Source organism: Copadichromis virginalis, linkage group LG6, assembly GCF_057382275.1.
Source record: "Copadichromis virginalis isolate Kocher_CV1m ecotype Utaka linkage group LG6, C_Virginalis_male_GT1.1, whole genome shotgun sequence".
Classification (NCBI taxonomy): Eukaryota; Metazoa; Chordata; class Actinopteri; order Cichliformes; family Cichlidae; genus Copadichromis; species Copadichromis virginalis.
This window is the reverse complement of record NC_140623.1, coordinates 12,670,453-12,693,252: the sequence shown is the minus strand read 5'-3', so window position 1 is coordinate 12,693,252 and position 22,800 is coordinate 12,670,453. Positions and strand designations below refer to the sequence as shown.

The 22,800-nt window shown below is 41.1% G+C and overlaps 1 protein-coding gene across 1 annotated transcript in view; it reads left to right on the top strand.

Moving 5' to 3' along the window:
* mslnb (mesothelin b) overlaps positions 1 to 22,800 on the top strand; it is a 48,706-nt gene that overhangs the window by 22,732 nt on the left and 3,174 nt on the right. The window contains exons 45-90 of the mRNA XM_085458732.1: positions 655 to 782; positions 903 to 1,030; positions 1,116 to 1,233; positions 1,666 to 1,884; positions 1,983 to 2,153; positions 2,278 to 2,427; positions 2,523 to 2,587; positions 2,723 to 2,852; positions 3,260 to 3,339; positions 3,421 to 3,550; positions 3,697 to 3,887; positions 4,025 to 4,115; positions 4,229 to 4,352; positions 4,447 to 4,634; positions 4,942 to 5,103; positions 5,189 to 5,325; positions 6,065 to 6,207; positions 6,293 to 6,387; positions 6,635 to 7,229; positions 7,677 to 7,704; positions 7,804 to 7,888; positions 9,383 to 9,529; positions 9,643 to 9,854; positions 9,957 to 10,060; positions 10,306 to 10,424; positions 10,538 to 10,693; positions 10,932 to 11,146; positions 11,230 to 11,315; positions 11,654 to 11,790; positions 11,873 to 11,998; positions 12,076 to 12,266; positions 12,346 to 12,440; positions 14,868 to 14,995; positions 15,099 to 15,226; positions 15,312 to 15,429; positions 17,761 to 17,979; positions 18,078 to 18,248; positions 18,373 to 18,522; positions 18,614 to 18,678; positions 18,822 to 18,951; positions 19,359 to 19,438; positions 19,520 to 19,649; positions 19,796 to 19,986; positions 20,124 to 20,214; positions 20,328 to 20,457; positions 21,843 to 22,024. Of these exons, the coding sequence (XP_085314858.1) occupies positions 655 to 782; positions 903 to 1,030; positions 1,116 to 1,233; positions 1,666 to 1,884; positions 1,983 to 2,153; positions 2,278 to 2,427; positions 2,523 to 2,587; positions 2,723 to 2,852; positions 3,260 to 3,339; positions 3,421 to 3,550; positions 3,697 to 3,887; positions 4,025 to 4,115; positions 4,229 to 4,352; positions 4,447 to 4,634; positions 4,942 to 5,103; positions 5,189 to 5,325; positions 6,065 to 6,207; positions 6,293 to 6,387; positions 6,635 to 7,229; positions 7,677 to 7,704; positions 7,804 to 7,888; positions 9,383 to 9,529; positions 9,643 to 9,854; positions 9,957 to 10,060; positions 10,306 to 10,424; positions 10,538 to 10,693; positions 10,932 to 11,146; positions 11,230 to 11,315; positions 11,654 to 11,790; positions 11,873 to 11,998; positions 12,076 to 12,266; positions 12,346 to 12,440; positions 14,868 to 14,995; positions 15,099 to 15,226; positions 15,312 to 15,429; positions 17,761 to 17,979; positions 18,078 to 18,248; positions 18,373 to 18,522; positions 18,614 to 18,678; positions 18,822 to 18,951; positions 19,359 to 19,438; positions 19,520 to 19,649; positions 19,796 to 19,986; positions 20,124 to 20,214; positions 20,328 to 20,457; positions 21,843 to 22,024 (6,659 nt within the window). The remainder of the gene's footprint in view (positions 1 to 654; positions 783 to 902; positions 1,031 to 1,115; positions 1,234 to 1,665; positions 1,885 to 1,982; positions 2,154 to 2,277; positions 2,428 to 2,522; positions 2,588 to 2,722; positions 2,853 to 3,259; positions 3,340 to 3,420; positions 3,551 to 3,696; positions 3,888 to 4,024; positions 4,116 to 4,228; positions 4,353 to 4,446; positions 4,635 to 4,941; positions 5,104 to 5,188; positions 5,326 to 6,064; positions 6,208 to 6,292; positions 6,388 to 6,634; positions 7,230 to 7,676; positions 7,705 to 7,803; positions 7,889 to 9,382; positions 9,530 to 9,642; positions 9,855 to 9,956; positions 10,061 to 10,305; positions 10,425 to 10,537; positions 10,694 to 10,931; positions 11,147 to 11,229; positions 11,316 to 11,653; positions 11,791 to 11,872; positions 11,999 to 12,075; positions 12,267 to 12,345; positions 12,441 to 14,867; positions 14,996 to 15,098; positions 15,227 to 15,311; positions 15,430 to 17,760; positions 17,980 to 18,077; positions 18,249 to 18,372; positions 18,523 to 18,613; positions 18,679 to 18,821; positions 18,952 to 19,358; positions 19,439 to 19,519; positions 19,650 to 19,795; positions 19,987 to 20,123; positions 20,215 to 20,327; positions 20,458 to 21,842; positions 22,025 to 22,800) is intronic.

Below are 22,800 nucleotides of genomic sequence, written 5' to 3'. Positions count from 1 at the left end.
GGATTTTGGGATGTAAACCAGAGCAAAAAATAAGTAAAAAACAAGAAAAGTGGATAGTCGGAGCGGAGCGGTCAGGAAGGCGTCTGGACGTGGCCGCGCCATCTTGGTTAAAAGACACGAACCTTCAAAATAAAACAGGAAACACAAAGACTGAACACAACACACAAACTTAACACAGACTGGGGGACACAGAACACAGGAACATGAAATGAAAGGAGAGTACAAAAACCCAGAATAAACAAAACCACAGAATAATAATAAACTTAAACATAAACACGGAGTCACAGACTCTGGACCATGACACAAAGATTTTGCCTTTTGTAACTTTGTCTTGATTTAACATTTTTGGATTTTAAATAACTAAAAAAACAGGACAGTTAATGATTGCTTTAACTTTAAGGAAATTATATTTGCTTATATTTAGACCAATCGGCAGACTGTTGGATAACATTGTTTATTCCAGTAAAATCTGCCAGCTACTGTAGTAACAGTTTGTTATGGGCAGCATTTTTTATTACTTACTTTCTAGATTTGACTTCGAGAATTTACAGCAATTTAAAAAAGGCTATGCTGGAGTAAAATTACTATAGATTATATTTTTATTTATTCTGATCTTTATCATTAGTGTTTATTGTTCACATCTTTTTTTTCTAGCCTCAAATCCAAAGTGTTACTTCCCCAGCGACTCACAACTGAATTCCACAGCTTGGTTTGCTCAGTACATCGGGTCTTTCGTCTCTTTCCTCACTCTGGACGATGTTGTGACATTTGGATCTGAGTCGGTAAATAATCAACATTGGTGGAAATTTTGAACTGACGCTTTTCTACTTGGATTCAAATGCAGCAAAAAAACAGTTGATAATTTCATGACCTACAGATGTGCTTTTCTCCCCTCCCTGCAGGTCATTCAGGTCTTCACAGTGAACCTTCAGAACATCGCTCTTTTCAACACCTCTGTCTTACCTGCAAACCTCACAGAGTACTACACCACCCTTTTGTATCAACAGGACAGCAACTTCAACCCCTTACTGTGAGTTTAAATCTATACAATATGTTGCGTTCTCCAGCCACAAATCCTGCATTTTTCTGTAAGTGTTGTTTAACCTTCTTTGCAGCCTTCCTATCTTGTTTCGGTGTGTCGCTCCTGGTCCAGCATTTACCCAACTGAGTCCAAGCAACACTTTGATAGTTCTGCAGAATCTCACAGTTCTCTGTACGAACCTGGACCCACAAGTAAGAAACATTTAAAGAAAAGAAAAACAGCTATTTGTGCAGTCTGCTGCAAAAACCTAACTACATTCAATACAGGATAGGTAAGGTCAACTAGACATGAATGTTATAAGATTTCAATCTTTCAGAGATTCAGCATCTTGCCTGGTATTTTGGTAAAAAGTAGTTTATTATTTCCTTAAATTTGTCACCCACATAAAATTGGGTTTAGTTTCACTTGCAGGCTCCTGTTTTGAATCTGGTGTTTATTATTTAGAGTGGTGTAGAGCTCTTTGTTCTGGCGGTACGTGATTTTAAGAAGGGTGAAATAGAAAGATGAATAAAAGAGCACTAAGCTCTCCTTTTATTAACTTGATAAAGTTTTGTTCCCCAGAATATTTACACTGTAGACATAAGTTTGACTCTACTGACAAAGTTTTCCTCTCACGTGTGAAGGTCACAGCTGCTTTGGCAGGTAACTTTGGTCAGAACATTGACTCCACAGTCATTTCTGCCCTCGGCAGCCAAAGCACTGGCATGTCGCTGAATCAGATCAGCTCAATCAAACCCCAGGACTTAATAAACTCCATCGGCACTCTCTCCACTGTGACGGGCTGGAGCGAAGGCCAGGCCATGACCATCATCCAGTCTCTGCTGTCTTCGGGCATCATACAGGTAGCAGATTTTAGACTGAATCCTGACTTTAGAAAAATCAAAGTCATCTTTGTGGTCATGTTCACTTATGCGTGTGCTGCTTCCATCCTTTTCACCAGATCAACAGCTCATCATCGCTGATAAGTCTGGGCACTCTCATCATTGGTGTACCTTCCAGAGTGTTCTTGAGCATCTCTGGTAATCAGCTGATAAGTGCCTCCCAAACTCCTTCACTGGTGGCAAACCTCCTTTCTGGTCCTCAGATCATCCAGCAGGTCTTTGTCAGTCAGGTATGACAGGTTTTCTGTTATAACTTGAGCATGATTTGAACTGCACACTTCCATCAGCTGCTTTGGATAAAGATAGAAAGCTTTCCACAGAGAGTTAACTCACAATGCTTCCATCTCCTCTCAGATCATATCAGTGAACACCAGCAGCGTGCAAGTGATCCAGAACGTTCCCAATGACCTGGCCACTGAGATCCCTCGATCCCTGCTGGTGGGCTTCTCCAGTAGCAACGACGTTATAACCATACTCAACAGAAAGGAATGGAAACAGCAGCAGGTAGAAGATGAAACCCTCAGCTTAGTTTTTATTGTCGTGTTGTGCTACATGCCTGTTATTACAGACTCTTTTTGTTTGTTTGTTTGTTTTGTTAGGCTGAATTGTTCTTTGAGTCGGTAGCTACAGAGAGCGCCTCTGCACAGCTGGGAGGTCCAAACAAGTGAGTTCAAATCAGTCTGGGAGATCAATCAAATCAATCAAAACAACCTGCAAATGGGTTTGAGTAGAGCTAACAGTGTGTGTGTGTGTGTGTGTGTGTGTGTGTGTGTGTGTGTGTGTGTGTGTGTGTGTGTAGTTTGTCATCCTCTGTGCTTCAAGGGTTCACATGCACTGGAGTGAGGAACATTGGCAATGAGCAAGTCAAGAACCTGATCAAAGCCTGTCGGAGGTCAGGCAGCAGGAAGGTTAAACTAGTGGAGTCTCAGGTACAGTGTTCAAGGCATTTATGGGATATTTAAAATCTCCTTCATATCTGCTCAAATATTAAAAAGTGAACATATTGGACATCAAAGGAGAAACTAACAATTGTTTAAAACACACTTAAAACAATATATACATACCCTGTGAATCGGGTTATATAGATTACACCGTATATAACTCTGGCACATAGAGTTAGGGTAATAAATGTTTGAACAAAGATGCAATTTTTGCATGTTGCAGCTGCACACCACCACAGTGGATTAAAGTGCAGACTTCCAGCTTTGGTGGAGAAGGCAAATTACAAAAATGCGTTACCATCCAACAAGTCATGGAGCTTTCTTACACATGTTCTCCGTCATAAACGGGGACGATACAAGGTGCTAATTATTTTGCCTTTTTTTTTAATCAACAGCTGACCTGCATGTACACTTACATTAAAGACGATGCTGCCAACTTCAACCTCTACCCTCCAGATGTGCTGCTGTATTATGAGTAAGAATCCTGTCTGTTTGTTCTGAATTAAAGCTGAATGGTGGATGCTACAGCTTGTCACACTTGTGTTTCCTCTTGCAGTTACTCACTGGTGCCGCAGGCCAGCTGCAGGGCCTATTTCACAGAGTTGGGAAATGCAGACTTCTCTGTCTTCTCTGCAGCGCTCAGCTACAAGCGCACTGCCCTGTTTGAAAACGCAAAGAGCTGCTTGGTGAGTCCTCGAACCACAAATCACTTCTTGAGCTCTAAAGATTAGATGTATTAATAATTGCATGAAATGGAAATAACTGTCATCACAATAAGGTTTTGTTTAATGTTTTGAGTTGAAATGAATTTCTGTTTCTTTTATTTTCAAAGGGCATAACAAACACAAGCTTAACTAAAGATGAAATATCAGTATTGGGAAACATGTGCTGCATCCTGGATGCGTCCTACATCCTAAACTCAGATTCATCCATCTTGGAAAATCTCAAAAGCTGCCCCAGCCTCACTTCTGCTCAAGCAGCTGCTGTTCAGGCTCAAATGACTAATGGCAACACAAGATATGGGTACGCAAAACGCTTCACCGCTGTGGCAGATTTTCATTCCTGTTTGTTTGTTTCCTTGTCAGCAGATTTACATTTTTACATTTGGCCCTTTCTGTCCTTCATAATAATAATCACCGTTCTGTTTTCGTGATAACCAGAGCTCCTTCAGTGTGGACTGAGCAAACTCTGAAAGACCTCGGGATGCTGCCGCTGTATATGTCTTCAACCTTCTATGATCACTTCAACACTGTGAGTAATACATGACCGCAAACATTTACATTTTTTGATTTTGGTTTCTGTTTTTTGCTGTTAACCTTGTTCTTTATGCGCATTTCCTTCTTTCCCTTTGTTCTTGTGAGCAGAAAACAAAGAACAACTACTTGAGGTACTTCCTGGGTGTTCTCAAGGAAAACAACGTGGACAGTCAGAAGATCGGGGAGCTGAAGAGCGCAATAAGGATGTCCATTCCTAATGAGGAATCTACAGGTTGGTTTCTTTCTGTCAACTGCTTGGTCCATGTATTAGAATCCAGAGAGAATTTACTGTTTAACCAAAAATTGTTTCTCTTTCTGTGTTTCAGCCACTGACTGCACTTTGGGATTCATAAACCGTGTGACTCTCGTTAATCTAATATTCCCCTTAAACTATGATATAAATCAGTTCACCAGCTGCCTCAATTCCACCATTGTCAAAGACAACTTGGATGCCCTCGTTAACCAGGTGCAGGAGCAGAACTACACAAAGATTGTTCTCAGCAAGTTGCGAGAGGTAAGTGGCAAAAAAACTCCTGGAGCCTATCCCAGCTGGCATAGATTTAGAGGCAGGTTAGGCCCCTCCTGGAGAGCAGGTTTAACACACAGAAGCATTCAGAAAAACATAACACACATTCTGACCTACGGTCAGTTTAAAATCAGTATTCGACCAAACCCCGTGCATGTTTTTGGACCTTGGAACGAAGCATGAGAACCAGCACAGACACAGGGAGGGCATGCAAAGTCTGCAACGCTGACAACTTCTATTATTTAAGCTTTTGCTATCTAAATTTGAGTCTAAATATCTTCTGACTTTTTTATAGGCTTACAGTGCCAGCGGCATCATCCCAGAAGATCAGGTTCAGATCTTAGGAGCAATGTCCCGTAGTGCCACAATGGAAGACATCAACATGTGGACTATTATTCAGATCGACACACTCGCTTCTTTGATGGATGCTTCAAACGGGCCGTGGGACCCGGTTCTGGTGAGCAAACAGAAGAAAAAATCTGAACGTGAGCTTACTTTACATGCTTGTGTCTTCACACCGATGCTTGGTTCTCCTCATCAAGGCCAAAGCCATCATCTCCAAGTATCTGAGTGTAAAGGGGAACAGTCTCGGCAGTGTGGAGCTCAACGCCATTGGAGGACCAAACCTGTGCGCCCTGGATGATGTTGTTATCAGGAACATTTCGGTTGAAAGCATCAAGTAAGGCGTCAGAGCTGTGACTGTGCATGAGTGTGTGTGTGTTTGGAGGTTATTTTTACATCACATTAGCAGCAGGTTCTCAGAGTTTTACCCCTAATACTGCTGGATAAACAGAAACTCACTCAGGAACAAGGTCACACGGAGCTCAAATTTTCACTTGCGACAGGGAAGCAATTGTCTCCAACCCACTTCAACTTGCTTTCCCCCTGTAGGTTGTTTTTATTGGTTACACACATGAATATTCATAGAGCTTGTTGCTGTATTACCTATGAGAAATTACTATAACTGGTTACAAAGTGTGATTGTGTTGTGCAAGCGTGATTATACATTGTGTGTGGTTATATGATGGGAGTGCAGCTCTCCCAGATTGTTGTTGGTAGAATCTGTTCTTCTCAAGGCTGCTTGTTCCCTTTATCAATGTCATGCACGTAGTCATATGCGTAGGTTACCTAGATAGCAAGCAGAAGCATTCTAGCTTTCTAAATGGCATTGTGTAGGTTTTTAAATGGCAACCTACAACACGTACATTAAACCTAACACAGGTAATATCTGGAAGGTACAAGAACATGTTGGCTAAAGGTCTGTCAGGGATCCTGTACTTTCAAAGGCAGGTGAACCCACATAAATCTTTAAATTATTATTTAGATAACTAGAAAAAAAAGTCTGATTTAATGATAAATAATGTTATATGAATTCCATAAACTCAACACACCATTCCTGTGTGTTTTATCTCCTGCAGGAACGCCGATGCTCTGGACATATCCAGCTGCACCACTGAGAAAAAGCAAGAACTGTTTTCCCTCACATATGAAGCATTTATCCCAGACAAACACTCAATCACTATCTCCACTTCCAGTTACCAGCTCATACAATCTTACCTACGTAAGCAAACAGACCCGCATTCAAAAAAAGCATCATTTAAACAGCTGAAAGTTAACGTACCATTAATTTTTTTCCATTCTTGCAGCGGGTGCAGATCTTAGGTTTATCCAAGATTTAGTGTCTGCCAATATCAGTATGGACGTCCCGATCTTCACTGGGCTGCTTGAGAGTGTTATACAGGTCAGTGCTGCATGTCTGCACTTTGAATTCTGAATTTTAGACTAATTTTGAAAAAAGGTTTTTATTTTTTTTATTTATTTTGGGGTGGGGGTCTTGCATCATAGTTCCTCAATTTATTTACTTCACTCAAACCATTAGATGGGGCTGATAAGTTGTAAAACTAAATTGTTTTTTGGTTCTGTCAAAGAATAAAGTAAGTGTGTTTATTTGCTCATAGGATAAAATGTGTCTGCTCTGTTCTCCATAGAACCTGACTGTTAGTGATGTTAAAGGTCTTCTTGGCACCAACCTCCCACTTTTGAAGTCGTATGAAAATGTGACAGTGGTGCAAACCTGGATCAGTTCACAGTTTCAGTCCGATCTTAATGGTCTGGGAGTGGGGCTTACAGGAGGCAAGGTTAGCCCCACCACCACCACTACATCAGACACATCATCAACAACATCAGGGGCAACTTCATCGATAACATCGGGGCCAAATTCATCAACAACATCAGGGGCAACTTCATCGATAACATCGGGGCCAAATTCATCAACAACATCAGGGGCAACTTCATCGATAACATCGGGGCCAAATTCATCAACAACATCAGGGGCAACTTCATCGATAACATTGGGGCCAAATTCATCAACAACATCAGGGGCAACTTCAACGATAACATCGGGGCCAAATTCATCAACAACATCAGGGGCAACTTCATCGATAACATCGGGGCCAAATTCATCAACCACATCAGGGGCAACTTCATTGACATCATTGGGGACAACTTCAACAACCACATCAGGGGCAACTTCATTGACATCATTGGGGACAACTTCAACAACTGGATCCAGCAGCACCACGCGTAAGTATTACAAAAGGTAGCATGGGGTAAAATATTCAAAGACACCTCAGATAAAGCAGCAGTACCCAAGCAGGGCCCAAGTGTTAATCGAGAGCACAAGAAGTAAGGGAGGCCGAAATAAAGCAGGAAAACATGAAATGTTAAGCTAGCGGTGGACCTTCTGCTGCAGATTCAATCTTTTAATTGCTCATTTTAACATTTTGTCTCATATCCTGCTGTTTTGTTACGAGTATGTAGAGATCATCTTACATCAGAAGCACTGACAAGAAAAACAAAACAAAACAAAAAACACATTGGTGGTGAAAGGGAACTTGGTTTTTACTTGCGAGATCTGCAGTGTGATTAATGATGGCAGCATGAAATCTCATATCCTGCTGTGTTGATGCATAAAATGTAATTTTTTGTCAATTTATAACTTTTTTTCTCTCTTTTTTTTTTGTGGTACAGCAACAGATATCTGTATCGGTTTGAACAGGTAGGATTTACACGAACCTGTTGGAGAGTTTACTTTTTATGCAACGTTGTCCCAGATGTCAACAAAGTACCAATCACATGTTTTATTTTGAAACCACAGAACAGCAGTTCAGCTCCAACTCACCAGTGCACAGACGAGCGGAAACCTCTGTGACTTGGCCGTTGAGCAACTGGCTTGTGCCTCGGTAAGAGCGTCACATAAGTCAACAGCCGTCTGTGATTCAGCTCGTTTTCACTTTCACTGTGGAGTAGAGCTGGGCGATAGAACGATAACGATATGTATCGCGATATAACTTTTACTCGATAGAGAAATTAAGCTATCGCGATAGACCTCGCCGCTCTTGTCCTCTTAAAAAAAAAAAAAAAAAAAAAAAAAGGTCAGCCAATCCAAATTAGGTAGCGCAGAGCCGAACCAATCACAGCCGCAGCGTCACGTCGCGTGACTTGTTACGTACAGCACAAGTGCCAAGCCGCACGTGTGTTTGTTTGGGAAGCAGCCAGCGGGTAATGGAGCCAGCGCGTAATGGAGGAAATGAGTGTGCCGACTAGAAAAATCAACCGAGCGTGACCGAAGAGAAAACAGATGATGGTTCCAATGCCGGAGAGATTGTCGAACAGAAGAGCCAAAGAAGTTCCGTAGTGTGAAGGTATTTCGGCTATTTCAAGTCTGACAAAAAACAGAGTAGCGTGCACTGTAAATTGTGCCGAAAGCAAGTCTGGAAATACAATAAACTGGTGCATGCGTCACACTGTGCGCCACGTTATTGTTTCGGTGAAATGAATTTCTACAATACTGTTAATTCTACTCTCTGCAGTGTTTAAATGCTTACATATACACACAGTTACTGTCCCTCCACACAGACGACTCGGTTCTGCTTCTATGCCGCAGCTTTGTTTACTTTTCCCACCGAGGCTTCTAGACTTCTGATTGGCCAACATTTCTGCACGGTTAGGAATCTAGCGCCACCTGCTGCTTTGGCATGTTCATAGCAGCGTTTTCCTTCATTTCTGCCTTTATGTGTGGACGGGATTATTTTTTAAAACGAAAACGGAAAATCTCCGTTTTCAAAAATACCCGTGTACGTGTGGACGTAGCCTCAGTCTCTGACTGGAAGCGCTAATTCGTCATTCGGCTTTTGTCAGACTAAAGTAACTGTTAAAACTGTTTGAAAAGCTAAGCTATACAACAAGGAGAGATTGAGAATTTCCTTTTAGTTCTCAGTTTATTTGATATTGACAAAAGTTAGTCAGTTTTGTCTGTTCTTCTGTAAAACAAACTAAGATTTATTTTTAGAATTAATATTTTGTTTCTAAGTGGAATTGACAATTTAGTCTGTTTCGTTTGTTCTATTTTGAAACTTAAACGCTTTAGCGGCTGCCTTTTGTGTAGTTTGCAATATTTGCCTTTATTTATCTGAAAAAGTCTCATGTTCCTTAAGTACATCTACCCTGTTGAACTTATTATGGGAAATAAATATTTAAATAAAAACAAGCTGCTGATTATTTCACATTTTACTTGTGAGCAACGGCACATTTAAATCTTACAAATATAGTTATTTGGCTTATATCGTGATAGATATCGTTATCGCCTGAAATGAAAAAAACATATCGTGATATGAAAAAATCTCATATCGCCCAGCTCTACTGTGGAGTCTAAACTGTTCTCTGTCGTCACGCAGCTGTCAACAATAACAGCAGAACAGCTGGCAATGATACTGAAGTGCAACCGCTACTCCAGCTCGAGTGGGTCCAAATCTGTCTGGAAACTTGTCCTCTCCGAAACCTCTCAGGTCCTGGACCAGGCTCTGGATCTGCTCGTCAACACGGTATGAAAGCATTACACAATATTTTGTAAGACGAGAAGAACCTTCTGCAAACCGTCTGTTGTTGAAAGATAAGAAAAGTCAGTAGTTACATCACATTTTGATCTTTGTTATAGACTCTGGACGCCAACAACCCAGCAGTGTCCGTGATTCTGGACACCATACAAGAACTCCGAATAGATACTGTCAACACGGCCACCCTCAATAATCTAACCTTCATCCAGACGTGGTTTGGCCGCCGCCTTCTCCCATTTCTGCCAGCTGTTTCACCTGACTTCCTTTCATATATGGCCACAAGGGAACTTACTTGCAGCTCCTACCAGGCCATGTAAGAAATTAAGACCATAAAATTACATCAAATGTGACTGCCTTTCTTGGTATACCAAAAGCCTGCCATTTTTTAATTAATCTAATCCCAATTTCAATTCAGTCAGCAGATTTTGAGTCAACTCCGGCCACAATTGACGTTTGCCAGGCAGGTGTCTGTCTACACGCACTTCATTAAGGTTTTCCTGACCAGGAACAACAGCACAGGTACACTGCTGTATTACAGCCCAGTAACAATCAATGGCAGCCTATTAACAATTACAGTCTATGTATTGTTCACGTCACATCTGAATTAATCCAACATTCACACATGTTGATAGAATTGGTGGGATTCAGGAATACAGTAATCCAGGGTGGTCACGTGTATTGCAAAGTGACATAACAATGTATGATAGATGCTTTTCCTTCAGCACAATAAAGCTGAATTTCCTCTGTGTGTGTTTGTGGTTCAGACCCCGCCTGCAGCTCAGGCATTGCCACCAGTGCACAATGGCTGCAGGTGAACATGGGAGGTTTTGCCTATCTTGCGACGTTCCAGGACATTCAGACGATCTACTCCAACTTCTCAGCGGTGCGTTATGATGCACTGCATTTTCTGTCTTTACATCTGTTTTCTTGTGGGGTGGGGTTTCCCTCTGTGATAACCACAACTGTCACTGACAACATGTGTGTTTGCATATGCAGATGGAAGCCTTGTCGCAGCTCACGGTCAGACAGCTAGCCGAGGTGTCCACAACACCTGGCCAGCTCACAACTTCTGAGCAAGTCAACATGGTGATGAAATATGTGCCTGACCAGTCTCTGGCTGCCTTCTTTGATGATTTCTCATCTGTTCTCCTGGTGAGCATACATCATGTTATAAAGTCACCTGGTGTGTTTTGTTGATACTAGAGGTCAAGTCAAGCTGAGTTTATCTGTTCATCACATGTAAAACATTCATACGTTTTGTGTTTATGTTTGCAATGATGGTAAACTCTAACATTTTTCTGGTTAGTCTTCTCACACAGAAGTTGAAGAAGGTCCTGTTACACCTGTTACATCTAAAAAACATGATTATTACTTTTGGTTTTTTCTACAGGCTCCTGAAGACGCATTGCCTTCAGTCGTGAGGTCAGCCATGTTGCAAGTTGTGTTTGATCGTGCAAACCTCTCCCTTCCTTCGATGAGTGATGCGGACGTAGAGGTGTGGCTTACCTCCCGGCTGCCACCTCTGCTGGTACAACTTTCACCAGGACAAGTTGCACCTTACTTCGGAATACTGGCAGGACGGAGCTGCAGCATTGAGCAGCTGGGGTGAGCACAAAGCTTCAAGCACCATATATGGAAGTATTTAAGCAATCTGACTGGAAATAAACCTTTGCATTTTTTTGTTTCAGTGTACTGAACCTGAACATGACTATCTCAACGCTCAGCACAGACACACAGCAGAAAATCTATGATCAAATCCTCCAGACCCTCGGAGGTAAAGCTAACCCAGGAAACCAGTAAACTCAGCTTTAATTTTTTTTGTTGGATGCTTTATGAAATTGGGCTGTAACATTCCTGTAAGCGAGTAGCCCATTCACATTTCTTAACATAATGGCTGCCAGCCTTGTGAAAGTGAGAGAGGAGTCAGACATTGAGTTTTCTCCTATGCTCGCTCTTGTTATTTTTTCATTAAACATGTATGTTTGTCACATTTTATGTGAATACAACAACAAGTAAAACTTTATTTATTTATTTTATTCCAGATGGCTTAACAAAGCATGAGGCAAAGTTCCAATATTATAACCTAGTTTGTGTCTCCACCTTTTCCTCTAGGTCCAACACCTCTCCGCTGCTACAGTGACAGCTACAACACCAGTTTCTATGGTTTCCTGGAGCAATCTTTCATGGGTTTCCAGTTTCCCAACCTCACCGCCTTCCTGTCGCTCATGCCTCCTGACAGAATGAGTCTGGTGTGTTGACTTGAAAGATATCAGGAGTAAATATGATAAAGCAAGAGGGGAATGTCTTAATTTATGTCTTCTAATCTTCTAGATCATAAATTCCATCCCTCCATCGGAGCTTGGGGATTATCTACGACGTCCTAATGTTGTCGACAACAACGCACAGCTCTGCATGCTCTTCAACAGCTACAGCCAGACACCACAGTTTCTAGAAACTGTACGTAGCCCAAGGCACAAGCAGAAATGCAAACACAATGCAATGATTAAACACATTAATCTGTGCATTGCCTCCAGGAGTCTCTGCCGGAAGCGGTGAGGCGCTCCATCCTGCCCTGCGTCTGGCCCATGGCCCTCAGCAGCACCCAAACGTTGGAGGTGGATGCTTGGTTTGACCAACGCCTCAAGAACTACTTGCCCTTCCTCACAAAGAGCCTGATCAGTCCCAGTGTCATAAACAGCACCTCCTGCCTGGCCTTCCAAAAACTGTGTGTTTTACTACAGCACTAAATCCTGCTTTATATGTTTTTTTGTTTTGTGTTCTGATTTAAATTTGTTGTGTTTCAGTGTCTCAGTCCTTGGGGTATACAACTACACTACTGCTGACTTTGTGAGGGGAGACGTGTACAACACCATCAGGACTTACCTTTACGTCGGCTCAAGTAAGTCTTTCAAGAATGCCAGGGTCAAGGATCAAGTGGGATGCTAATTCAAGTGGGGGGGAAAAGACATTGATCAAATGATATTCTACATGAAACTGAACAGCAACCACATGTTACCTAAAAGCACAACTGCCTGAGCACAATTTAAATTAAAAGGAAAATTTAGTTGTACACAAAATTCAGGTAATTGCAATTTTTTTCAGTTTCCCTTCATTTTGCAGCACCATAGATTGCTGTGCTTTGGATATATCTGTATATACCTAATACTCATCTTTGTGTAACAGTAGAGAAAAGGTATCCGGTCGTTAAGTAATGACGTGATGAATCCTACTTCCGGGCCTAAAGTAGTCTGAGTTTAATATGGCTTTTGTGTTGTTAACTTGTTTAATGTTTTGTATTTTCTTCTATTTAATCTCAAAAATCTCCTAAAACAGTCAGTGATCACTGTTGACCTCCCTCGGCTTTTATTACCACTAATCATTTATTTAAGCTCAGTTTTTAAAACCTTAGGATGTAACTACAGCCCAGCCCATGCAGCAGTATACGAATGACTAACCTCGTATTGTGGATGGATTATCTCAGTTGTTCTCCTGGCTGAAGTTTGGTCCTTTTACAGCATCCTGCCATGCGATTACATTTGTTACTGACCACCGAGAACACTCACGTTAACTTTTATTGAGTGGAAAAAAGTTAGCTTGTTTATATTATGCTAACATAGCGGGTTACATAGTGTGGGTTACTTCAGTAACCCTACAAATGTCACTGCTGTTTAGTTTTCTGTCTTCATTTATGTTGGAAGTGATAACAGAGCTGTACGTTTTAATTTGTTTCCAAAACCCCACAGTCAGGACATGCTATATTGTATTTAGATAGAAGCTAGCGAGCTAACTTCCTGCTAACTTCTAACTCCGTTAAATGTCATAAATTCCATTTTCATGGATGCCTGGATGTTAAACTCAATTGTTACACCTGGTAGAGCAGAACGTTGATCATTTTATTAAAGATGAAAGACTTTAGACAGTTTAGTAGGTAGAACAGTGGTAGTACAAAATGGCAATAGAGTACACATACAGTATAAATACGTTAAAAGCAAGACAGCATCAATCTTTCACTGATGCTTGTCCCCGTCATCATTCTTAATAAGGTTCAAAGACTTTGTCTTTTATAACTTTGTCCTGCTTTAATATTTTTCAATTTTAAATAAACCATAAGGACATCTTATTTTCGATTTGCTTATATTTAGACCAATCGGCAAACTGTTGGATCACAATGTTAATTCCAGTAAAACCTGCCAGCTACTGTAGTAACAGTTTGTTATGGTCATCATTTTTTATTGCTTACTTTTTACATTTGACTTCAAGAATTCACAGCAATTAAAAAAACGCTACGCTGGAGTAAAATGATTATAGATTGTAGAGCAGGGCGATATGATCAAAAATATTTATCACGATATACATTTGAAAATTTGCGATAACAATATAACTGACGATATAATTGACACTTGACAAAATACTTTATAAGTCCACGACTTTATTCGTGCAAAAAAACAAATCAACGTATTTTCACTTAAACAAGCAGCTGTTTTTTATGAGCATTAAAGTTATATAAAAATTTAACAGTGCAAATGCAAACTCCTTGCTGACAGTTTAACCAAAAGGCATTTCCAGTACAAATTGGCCGACATATCCTCAGCATAACCATGTATAATATCCACAAAACTTAAAAAGAGGTTATACACACACAATACGGTAATATTATGTTGAAGCACAGTACATATCACTCCGCGAGGCTCCTGCCTACGATAGCCGTAATGCTCCAACAATCCATCAAGCGGTGCGGGTTCGTAGCTTAGCAAAGTTGTACTAAAACATTTCACAGATTTTCGAGCGCCATGTACCACATAAAATCGTTTTGAGGTCAGTAAACACAACCAGAATTCATACATAAGGCACATGGGGTTATAAGGGGCACTGTCGATTTTCAGAAAAAATTTTCAGAAAAGGATTGATTTTAAGTGTGCTGTATTTTCCAAAAAACACGGTAATAACAACAGCCTGCTAGCATGCTCTACCAAAAATAGTGCTTTGTTGTGTATCTGACGGACGAAAGCTAAACAATTTCCACACCACTGAAGTTGCAGCATTTTTACAAACCAATTCTGGTTTATCCATTTCATTCAACGATCCGCTTTCACCCTTCTCATTCTCTGTCGGCGGCACGCTTTTTCCGCCATGTGCGTATTAAAAAAAGGCACTGCGCATGCGCGTTTTACCCATATTCTATTGCGATATTTAATTTTCTTATCATTGCCTGACATTATACCGGTATTACCGTGAATGCTATGATATGGCCCAGCCCTAATAGATTGTATTTTTATTTATTCTGAACTTTATCATTATTATTTATTGTTAACATCTTTTTTTTTAGCCTCAAATCCAAAGTGTTACTTCCCCAGCAACCCACAACTGAATTCCACAGCTTGGTTTGCTCAGTACATCGGGTCTTTCGTCTCTTTCCTCACTCTGGACGATGTTGTGGCATTTGGATCTCAGTCGGTAAAGAATCAACATTGGCGTAAATTTTGAACTGACGCTGATTTTTTTTTCTACTTGGATTCATTTCATGACCTACAGATGTGCTTTTCTCCCCTCCTTGCAGGTCATTCAGATCTTCACAGTGAACCTTCAGAACATCGCTCTTTTCAACACCTCTTTCTTACCTGCAAACCTCACAAAGTACTACACCACCCTTTTATATCAACAGGACAGCAACTTCAACCCCTTACTGTGAGTTTAAATCTATACAATATGTTGTGTTCTCCAGCCACAAATCCTGCATTTTTCTGTAAGTGTTGTTTAACCTTCTTTGCAGCCTTCCTATCTTGTTTCGGTGTGTCGCTCCTGGTCCAGCATTTACCCAACTGAGTCCAAGCGACAGTATGATAGTTCTGAAGAATCTCACAGTTCTCTGTACGGACCTGGACCCACAAGTAAGAAACATTTAAAGAAAAGAAAAACAGCTATGTGTGCAATCTGCTGCTAAAATGAATAGTTATGTCTATAACTTCTGTTCCTTGAAGGAGAGGAACGAGGTACAACACATAAGTATAGGATATCACGCCCTTGCATGTCCTGGCTGAAGAAACCTTTATTCACGCCTGTGGTGACATGTGCACAACCCCGCCTGGACTGTCATCACAGTCATCCCTCAGTTTGATAGCCGCTCTTCACCGACCCAAACTGCTCAGTGGGGCCACCTTGTGTTGTACCTTGTTCCTCTCCTTCGGGGAACAGAAATTATAGACAACTATTCATTCCCTTTCAGTCGATTTACTCGGTACAACACATGGGACATACATACACGCCCTGCAGAGCAACCAGAATTGAACCACCACCACCTTAGTGTGCGGTAGACCCAGCATAAAGAACAGTATGAGCCACCAAAGGGGCTGTAACGTCCAACCGATAAGACCGCACAAAAGTATGCGGTGATGCCCAATTAGCTGCTGCACAAATACCAGCAACAGTCACTAATTTTCATATCCACTGACTCCACTGACACCCCCTCCTTCCTGTGCTGAATTGTAGCGTAAGCGAATCATTCAGGACTCACTCACCCCCTCCCTCCTGGCTCATAGCTTCTTCTTCTTCTTCTTGGTTGGCAACCAATGTTAAGGGGCATTACCGCCCCCTGGCACACAGCTCAGTGGACATTTAGATGAGAAAATATATATTTGACACATTTGAGGAAAATACTAATAAAATAAAATAAAAATAAATAAAATAAATGTTCCCTTTAGAAATATATATTTTTTGCTCTTTAAAAATAGTTTTTTTTTTCTTTTTCAATCACTCATCCTAGAAGTAAGATTTACATGAAAAGAGAAACAAATTAAGTCTGAGTGAAAATGTACATTTTTTGCACTCTCTGGTCAACTGACTCAGTGAATCAAATGACTCAAAAAATCCGATTCACTTTGGTGAGTGACTCATTAAAACTCGATTCAGTAAAAAGAATCAAATTTACCATCACTACTCCACATCAGCCACGCCGCTTTGCTAGCTGGAACACCAGTGTCGCCACATAAGGACGCTGTCATAGCCTGTCAATGACGTTGATTAGCTGCGTATGTACGAATGTGAATCGCATCATTGGCTGGACTATGGGATAAGGTGGCATCGTTCTAATCCCATATGGTAGCAGCCAGTCACTTACTGACTAACACTGCAAAACAGAATTGTTAAAGTTTTAATTTTAATTCCAATTCAAGTTAGATTTTTTTGTGCGCAACGCAGATTTTCTGTGTGCAGAGGCTGTGCCAGCAGTGCGCAATTGCGCACGCGCGCAGCTTAACATTGCTGATGGCTCTTTTTTGCTTCTCATCCTTCACCATCTTTCACACGATTCAGTTTATTTTGAAAAATCTCAACAGGATCTTGAGCTTTATTCTGAAAGGTGTATGTGGAAAATAAACAAGCGGACATGTGATGGTTTTGCCGTCGTTAATGCTAATGACAACGCATAAAAACAGGCGCTTGTCCGTCTGTAGTTTGGTTATATTAAATATAAGAGAAAGAGAGAACTTTAAGAAATTAATATAGCCACTACAGTGACCATCAAAACGGTGAAAAAATATTGCCATAAACAGTTTATTTTGCGACACCAGGAAACAAACGATAGCGTAAAATAAAACGATAGATGTTTTTATATCGTCATCCGATATATATCGTTATATCGAACAGCCCTAAATAAAACCACATTTCTGTAACATTAGTAATTCCTTTTGTGCGTAATTTTATATTATTGTTGATAATAAATTACTTAAAGTAGCAAAACAACCTGAAGAGCCAAAAAAAGCCGGCTCTTTTTGGTGAGCCAAGCCGAAATTCCCATCACTAGTACCGAGTGATTCGACTGAAAGGGAACCTAACTTAAGAAATGCACATACCTACATTCAATACAGGATAGGTAAGGTCAACTAGACATGAATGTTATAAGATTTCAATCTTTCAGAGATTCAGCATCTTGCCTGGTATTTTGGTAAAAAGTAGTTTATTATTTCCTTAAATTTGTCACCCACATAAAATTGGGTTTAGTTTCACTTGCAGGCTCCTGTTTTGAATCTGGTGTTTATTATTTAGAGTGGTGTAGAGCTCTTTGTTCTGGCGGTACGTGATTTTAAGAAGGGTGAAATGGAAAGATGAATAAAAGAGCACTAAGCTCTCCTTTTATTAACTTGATAAAGTTTTGTTCCCCAGAATATTTACACTGTAGACATAAGTTTGACTCTACTGACAAAGTTTTTCTCACACATGTGAAGGTCACAACTGCTTTGGCAGGTAACTTTGGTCAGAACATTGACTCCACAGTCATTTCTGCCCTCGGCAGCCAAAGCACTGGCATGTCGCTGAATCAGATCAGCTCAATCAAACCCCAGGACTTAATAAACTCCATCGGCACTCTCTCCACTGTGACGGGCTGGAGCGAAGGCCAGGCCATGACCATCATCCAGTCTCTGCTGTCTTCGGGCATCATACAGGTAGCAGATTTTAGACTGAATCCTGACTTTAGAAAAATCAAAGTCATCTTTGTGGTCATGTTCACTTATGCGTGTGCTGCTTCCATCCTTTCCACCAGATCAACAGCTCATCATCGCTGATAAGTCTGGGCACTCTCATCATTGGTGTACCTTCCAGAGTGTTCTTGAGCATTTCTGGTAATCAGCTGATAAGTGCCTCCCAAACTCCTTCACTGGTGGCAAACCTCCTTTCTGGTCCTCAGATCATCCAGCAGGTCTTTGTCAGTCAGGTATGACAGGTTTTCTGTTATAACTTGAGCATGATTTGAACTGCACACTTCCATCAGCTGCTTTGGATAAAGATAGAAAGCTTTCCACAGAGAGTTAACTCACAATGCTTCCATCTCCTCTCAGATCATATCAGTGAACACCAGCAGCGTGCAAGTGATCCAGAACGTTCCCAATGACCTGGCCACTGAGATCCCTCGATCCCTGCTGGTGGGCTTCTCCAGTAGCAACGACGTTATAACCATACTCAACAGAAAGGAATGGAAACCGCAGCAGGTAGAAGATGAAACCCTCAGCTTAGTTTTTATTGTCGTGTTGTGCTACATGCCTGTTATTACAGACTCTTTTTGTTTGTTTGTTTTGTTAGGCTGAATTGTTCTTTGAGTCGGTAGCTACAGAGAGCGCCTCTGCACAGCTGGGAGGTCCAAACAAGTGAGTTCAAATCAGTCTGGGAGATCAATCAAATCAATCAAAACAACCTGCAAATGGGTTTGAGTAGAGCTAACAGTGTGTGTGTGTGTGTGTGTGTGTGTGTGTGTGTGTGTGTGTGTGTGTGTGTGTGTGTGTGTGTGTAGTTTGTCATCCTCTGTGCTTCAAGGGTTCACATGCACTGGAGCGAGGAACATTGGCAATGAGCAAGTCAAGAACCTGATCAAAGCCTGTCGGAGGTCAGGCAGCAGGAAGGTTAAACTAGTGGAGTCTCAGGTACAGTGTTCAAGGCATTTATGGGATATTTAAAATCTCCTTCATATCTGCTCAAATATTAAAAAGTGAACATATTGGACATCAAAGGAGAAACTAACAATTGTTTAAAACACACTTAAAACAATATATACATACCCTGTGAATCGGGTTATATAGATTACACTGTATATAACTCTGGCACATAGAGTTAGGGTAATAAATGTTTGAACAAAGATGCAATTTTTGCATGTTGCAGCTGCACACCACCACAGTGGATTAAAGTGCAGACTTCCAGCTTTGGTGGAGAAGGCAAATTACAAAAATGCGTTACCATCCAACAAGTCATGGAGCTTTCTTACACATGTTCTCCGTCATAAACGGGGACGATACAAGGTGCTAATTATTTTGCCTTTTTTTTTAATCAACAGCTGACCTGCATGTACACTTACATTAAAGACGATGCTGCCAACTTCAACCTCTACCCTCCAGATGTGCTGCTGTATTATGAGTAAGAATCCTGTCTGTTTGTTCTGAATTAAAGCTGAATGGTGGATGCTACAGCTTGTCACACTTGTGTTTCCTCTTGCAGTTACTCACTGGTGCCGCAGGCCAGCTGCAGGGCCTATTTCACAGAGTTGGGAAATGCAGACTTCTCTGTCTTCTCTGCAGCGCTCAGCTACAAGCGCACTGCCCTGTTTGAAAACGCAAAGAGCTGCTTGGTGAGTCCTCGAACCACAAATCACTTCTTGAGCTCTAAAGATTAGATGTATTAATAATTGCATGAAATGGAAATAACTGTCATCACACCAAGGTTTTGTTTAATGTTTTGAGTTGAAATGAATTTCTGTTTCTTTTATTTTCAAAGGGCATAACAAACACAAGCTTAACTAAAGATGAAATATCAGTATTGGGAAACATGTGCTGCATCCTGGATGCGTCCTACATCCTAAACTCAGATTCATCCATCTTGGAAAATCTCAAAAGCTGCCCCAGCCTCACTTCTGCTCAAGCAGCTGCTGTTCAGGCTCGAATAACTAATGGCAACACAAGATATGGGTACGCAAAACGCTTCACCGCTGTGGCAGATTTTCATTCCTGTTTGTTTGTTTCCTTGTCAGCAGATTTACATTTTTACATTTGGCCCTTTCTGTCCTTCATAATAATAATCACCGTTCTGTTTTCGTGATAACCAGAGCTCCTTCAGTGTGGACTGAGCAAACTCTGAAAGACCTCGGGATGCTGCCGCTGTATATGTCTTCAACCTTCTATGATCACTTCAACACTGTGAGTAATACATGACCGCAAACATTTACATTTTTTGATTTTGGTTTCTGTTTTTTGCTGTTAACCTTGTTCTTTATGCGCATTTCCTTCTTTCCCTTTGTTCTTGTGAGCAGAAAACAAAGAACAACTACTTGAGGTACTTCCTGGGTGTTCTCAAGGAAAACAACGTGGACAGTCAGAAGATCGGGAAGCTGAAGAGCGCAATAAAGACGTCCCTTCCGGATGAGTCAAAGCGATCTCCAGGTTGGTTTCTTTCTGTCAACTGCTCGGTCCATGTATCAGAACAGGGATAGGCAACCTTTCTGATGATGAGTACCATCTAAAATTCCCTCAGAAGTCAGTGTGCCATATGATTGCATTAGCAATAAATTTAATAACACTCTATATTAACAGTTACACACTATATAGAACAACTTTATACAATTATATTTTGTCGCAGATGTTGGCAGCTATCAGCGAATAGTTATCAGGTATTTTGAAACAAAAAAAAGACTTTTTATCCATAACAGTAAATGAACTGTACAACAGAAAATGCAAATGCTATTTATAGTCTCCTCACAACAATGATAAGAAAAATAAACTGGGCCAATATGGCATGTTTGTTAATACAGGGATACACATGTTAATGTGATCTCTGGTCTCCCACTCAGAGACACAGGTCTCCGAGTGACCTGTGAGACCCCATTGAAGAGCCATAGGCTGTGGATCTCTTAGGATCTCGCTGTTGGGTTTGTAATAATAATAATGGATTGGATTTATATAGCGCTTTACAATGCCACTATTCATTCACTCTCGCATTCACACACTGGTGGAGGTAAGCTACGGTTGTAGCCACAGCTGCCCTGGGGCAGACTGACAGAAGCGAGGCTGCCATATCGCGCCATCGGCCAACACCAGTAGGCGGTAGGGTAAAGTGTCTTGCCCAAGGACACAACGACCAGGACAGAGAGCCCGGGAATCGAACCGGCGACCTTCCGGTTACAGATACGCTTCCCAACCCCCTGAGCCACGGTCGCCCACAAAGGTGGAACAGAATTGAAAATGGAATCGGAATCATGAAAATCTTATCAATACCCATCTCTACTTATGAATAAAATAAAGTTCACTATCAGTAACATCATAGCACCCACTCAGCTGTATAAAAACTCCGTCATGCTAGCTAGTACACAGTACGAGTTATTGCAACTGACGGTAAAAAGTCAGCACAACGAAAATAAACTGCACCTAAACTTGGTTTATATCTGACCCAGATAGACTGCAGGTCATAACTTCTTACCTGAAGTTCAGTTCACCTGACACTCGGACCGGCGGCCGCCTCGGGTCTCTCCTCCTCCTGACTCCCCTTTCCCTCATCCACCTGCTGGCCTCTGTGGAAGCTCCGTCATAGCCACCAAACAACTGAGTTATTTTTACACATCGACCAGCATCTGGCCAATCCACCACTTTCACTGTTTATAGCGTTGACAAAAAAAAAATCATCGGCCCATAAAAATGAAAAATCACCAGTCCAGCGATGGTGCCATCAGTTAACCCTTCTGGCACGCATGCTCAGGGTTGCTGACCCCTGTATTAGAATCCAGAGAGAATTTACTGTTTAACCAAAAATTGTTTCTCTTTCTGTGTTTCAGCCTGCACTTTGGGATTCATAACCCGTGTTACTATCGTTAATCTAACATTCCCCTTAAACTATGATATAAGTCAGTTCACCAGCTGCCTCAATTCCACCATTGTCAAAGACAACTTGGATGCCCTCGTTAACCAGGTGCAGGAGCAGAACTACACAAAGATTGTTCTCAGCAAGTTGCGAGAGGTAAGTGGCAAAAAACTCCTGGAGCCTATCCCAGCTGGCATAGATTTAGAGGCAGGTTAGGCCCCTCCTGGAGAGCAGGTTTAACACACAGAAGCATTCAGAAAAACATAACACACATTCTGACCTACGGTCAGTTTAAAATCAGTATTCGACCAAACCCCGTGCATGTTTTTGGACTTTGGAACGAAGCATGAGAACCAGCACAGACACAGGGAGGGCATGCAAAGTCCACAGCACTGACTACTTCCATTATTTAAGCCTTAAATTTTAACTCTGTGATACCATGTGTCATACATGGCTTTTGTGAGTCTTTAAGACCTCAACATCACCAGGTCAATTTTGTTTCTGCTGATAAACCTAAATAAATTGTAGAGGAATGTCAGATGTAGCAAAGATGATCCAAATGGAAGGTTCAATAAACACTCCACTTTAAAAAAATATACATAATTTCCTGGCAATTACCTCATGATTCGGGCTTTACAAGGTTAAGTGATATCATCAGCATCTGACTGGGGTTTCTTCTCTTTTGGTCTCTTACTTTTTGTGGCTATTTATTTTTAAAATTCCACAGAAACACGTGAGGAAGTTAAATGATTAGAGTTTACAGTTTTTGCTGACGATCTTTTAGACGGTTAAGCATGAGTCTATACTTTTTTCAAACCCTAAATCCTTGTTTTGTTTTTGAGGTGTTTTTGCATTGTTTTGTTTGTTCTCAGCAGTTTTTCTCTTTGAATAGTTTGCTATCTAAATTTGAGTCTAAATATCTTCTGACCTTC